Raw genomic sequence first — 3,609 nt, 5'->3', positions numbered from 1 at the left:
CGGGAGGAGGGGGCCGCAGCCGCCCGCAGGCCGCCTCGGGCCGCTCGAGCAGCTGCAGGAAGTCCCGGTACCAGGGAGCGCGGCCCCCGGGGGCGGCAGCGCCGAGGACGCCCAGCGCCAGGCGCAGCACGGGCTGCGTGAAGCCCTGCTCGGTGGCCCGGCACACGTAGAGCCCGGCGTCGTGCCGCTGCACGCTGCGCAGGAGCAGCCCCCGCTCCGTCCTCACCACCCGCTCGTCCGGCTGCACCTGCGGCCCGGGCGGCGGTCAGGGCACGGCGCTGGGGGGCTCTCCCCGCCCCGCCGCGCGCCCCCTACCTCGCGCTGCGGAGCGTCGGGGCCGCGCTGGTACGTCCACGCGACGCGGGCGCGCAGGGAGCGGGGCACGCACTCCAGGAAAGCGCTGCTGCCCTCCACCCCGTACAGCTGCCGCTGGGGCACGCGGCCCCGCGGGGGCTCTGCGGGACGAGACCCCACGTCCGTCGTCTCCCCGCCGCGGGCGCGGCACCGCGCCCCGCGGCCCCACGCACCTTCGGAGCACAGCAGGTTGGGGTCCCCGTTGCGGACGTCCTGCCGGCGGGAGCGCCTGCGGAGAGGCGTGGGCTGCAGGGCGCGCTCCCGTCCCCGGGCGCGGGGTCCCGGCGCGACGTACCTCTTGGTGCTGGGCACGAAGCGGGTGCAGGCGGTGCCGTCCCAGGCGCAGTACGGGTCCCGTGCCAGGCAGCACTCGGCGCACGCCTTGCCGTAGGCGCCGCAGCGGTGCAGGGGCAGCTGGGCCACGGCGGCGGCCGAGCCGGCGTAGAGCTGTTGCTGCAGGGAGAGGGGGCTCAGCACCCCTGCAATGGGGCCCGTGGGTCCGGCAGGGCTCAGCCCCCTTGCCCCTTACCCGCTTGGAGGAGAGCTGCAGGCTGGTGATGGGGGACGCATCCTGCAGAAGAGCAAGGGCAGCTGTTACGGATGGGGCCCAGTAGGTGTGCGGCCCCCAGCGGCCCCCAGCGCAGGGACGCACCTGGAAGACCTGCAGCTCCTCCAGCAGCAGCGGCTCCATGCCGTGCCAGCTCTGCTGCGGCGCCGAGACCACCTTCAGCACAGTGCCCACATCTGCAGGGAGGGCGGTGAGGGGGGGGGCCTGGGGGTGGCCCCGGCCCTCAGCCCCTGAGTGGAGGTGCCACGTGCCTGTGCCGATGAAGAGGACATCGTAGTGGCCATCAGCAGCGGCCACGCGGTCGACGGCGATGCGGGTGAAGGTGTGGGGCACGCCGGCTTGCAGGAAGAGGGGCCGCTGGCCGTGGGGCAGCACCGGGTTGTACATCAGCGGGTGGTGCCGGGCGAACTGGATCACCTCATCCGGGAAGTCCTTGGTGGAGCTGAAGGTGCCAAAGGTTCTGCTGGGGCACTGCAGGGGGCGGAGCTGGGTCAGCGGGGTTCCCACATCCCCCAGCACCCCGTGCCCACGCCACGTACCATGCCCGGGCGGGGGTACGGCACGCGCGCCTGGTACGGCACCCACTGGTAGTTGGGGCCTTCCTTGTGCGCAAAGGGGCCCAGGAACGCCCGGCGGATGTCGGCCATGGTGTAGACACAGACGGCCGAGCCCTGGAAGATGGAGCTGGGGAGAGAAATGGGGCGTGAGGATCAGCACGTAGCACACGCAGGGCGCAGGACGGGCGCTACCTGGAGGTGGAGAAGGCGGCGTAGACCAAGGGGTTGCGCTTGTCCCTCGTCTGCAGCAGGAAGACGTCACCTGCGGGCAGGGGAAGGATCAGCACAGCCCCTCCGGGCACCACCCGGCCATCCCAGCGGGCACTCACGGAGCTCATCAAAGTGCGTGTCAGCACCGTCGGTGCCTGGCACGGCGCACACCAGCCGCGCCTTGAGGAACGTCGTCCACTTGTTCACCAGGCTGCGCTGCCCGCCCACGTCGTTCTGCGGGGCGAGGGGCGGCCGCTGAGGGGTGGCACCACGGCCCCACGGCCCCGCTGCGGCTGCCCGCACCCACCCTGCAGATCTGGCCAATGCGGCTGACGCTGGCCTTGCCCAGCCCATGCTGCCGCTCCACCGCCGTCTCGCGGAAGAAGAAGTAGATTTTGTCGTCGTCGGGGTTCTCGCTCTCCGGCACCCAGAAAACATCCACGAACTTGGGCTCTGGGAGTGGATAGGCGGCACATCCAGAGCCTGTGGGCGCCCGCGGGGACCCGCCAGGCGCAGGGACCCCCCGGCACTGACCGTTGAGCCAGCGGGAGTCGTGCTGCTCCGTGCGGACGGACGGGCGCGGGCCCATGCTGCGGAAGATGGTGAAGTCGCGCCCCATCAGATCAGTGGCCACCCCCGAGTAGAGCTCCTCGCCTGGCGGGCACCGAGGGAAGGGTCATCGGGAGCCGCCCGGCCAACCCCGTGGGAGCCCCGGGCGTGCCCTTGCTGCCCTCCTACCCACGAGAACGGAGGCGGCCGCGTGCCGGGGGTCGTAGGGGCTCTTCCCCTTGCCATCCTCAGCGCGCCGCGCATCCAGCTTGAAGACGTGGTCCTGGGGGAGCGGGGTCAGCGCCGGCAGTCAGGGCCGTGCCGCACCACGCCGCACCACGGCACGCCATGGCTCACCTCGGTGTGTTGCCCCACCTCCACAAAGGCGCAGGTGGGGTGGAAGGCACCGGTGCCGCAGGCGTACAGGTGGGTCCGATTGTAGGCGTGCAGGATCTTCACGAAGTTCATGCACTCGGCCTGGGGGCACAGGGTGGTACCGAGCCCTTGCTGCAGCCCCAACCCTGCCCGCCCGCCGCATCCCGCACGCACCGTGATGTCCTTGCCGGCCCAGTTGCACTCCTCCCTCCACTCCACCGGAGCCGGCCAGTAGATCTGCGGGTGGGAAGGAAGGGTGGCAGCCCCCCATGCCCGGCCAAGGGCACCAAACCCGGACATCACACCACGGGATGCCTCCCCCACCTCCACCCGCCCCGTTACCTTCCTGTCCCGCTGGCTGATGTTGTCCAGGCTCAGCGACAGCAGGTGGTTCTTGGCGCCCACGAAGAGGCGGCCGCGCTCCTCATCCAGCAGCAGGGCCTCGTAGCAGCACGAGCGCTCCAGCTGGAAGAGTCGCAGCCCGTGGCGGGCCCGCAGCTCTGCAGGGCCGGGCCACCCTGCTCAGCCCTGCCCAACACAGCCCCGCCACGGACGGATGCCCGTGGCGCGCTCCCATCCCGATGCCCTGACCCCATTCCTGTGAGCCCCGACCCTATTCCCGGGTGCAGCAAGGGCTGAGAGTCGAGCCCCAGCTTCGTGCGTGACCGTCCCCGAGGTGCCTGCACAGGGGCCGCAGCCCCCTGCCGCCCCATCCCCTCCCCCAGACCCGTCCCACCGGCTTTCCCGGCCCGGCCGCCCCCGCAGCGGCCCACCATCCCACCATCCATCTCGCGCAGCGGGCGGCCGGGGGGGAGAAAGGGCCTTTTCTCTGCCCTGCCGAGCTAATCCCTCGCGGTGGGAACAAACGGCTCTTTGTGGTGGCTGCGGGCCGGGACCCCGTACCCACGACCGAGGGCAGCGTGACGGTGCCCGGCACCGGGAGCCACGGAGCCGCGGTGCGGGACAGCACCTGCAGCGCGCAGCTCGGTGGCCGCG

At 72.1% G+C, this 3,609-nt stretch overlaps 1 protein-coding gene across 1 annotated transcript; it reads right to left on the bottom strand.

Annotated features, from left to right (window-relative positions):
• On the bottom strand, positions 1-3,113 carry SEMA3B (semaphorin 3B; the record flags this gene model as incomplete). The annotated part of the gene is given in 16 exon segments (XM_021409716.1): positions 1-247; positions 316-455; positions 528-583; positions 650-807; positions 884-925; positions 1,007-1,098; positions 1,174-1,393; positions 1,462-1,606; positions 1,672-1,741; positions 1,809-1,923; positions 1,997-2,142; positions 2,224-2,343; positions 2,428-2,521; positions 2,596-2,715; positions 2,788-2,850; positions 2,956-3,113. Coding segments are annotated over 16 exon segments (1,986 nt in total), but the record flags the coding sequence as incomplete, so codon positions are not given.

This window comes from Numida meleagris, chromosome 11, assembly GCF_002078875.1.
Source record: "Numida meleagris isolate 19003 breed g44 Domestic line chromosome 11, NumMel1.0, whole genome shotgun sequence".
Classification (NCBI taxonomy): domain Eukaryota; kingdom Metazoa; phylum Chordata; class Aves; order Galliformes; family Numididae; genus Numida; species Numida meleagris.
The sequence above is the reverse complement of the archived record's forward strand: the minus strand, read 5'-3'. Positions and strand labels throughout refer to the sequence as shown.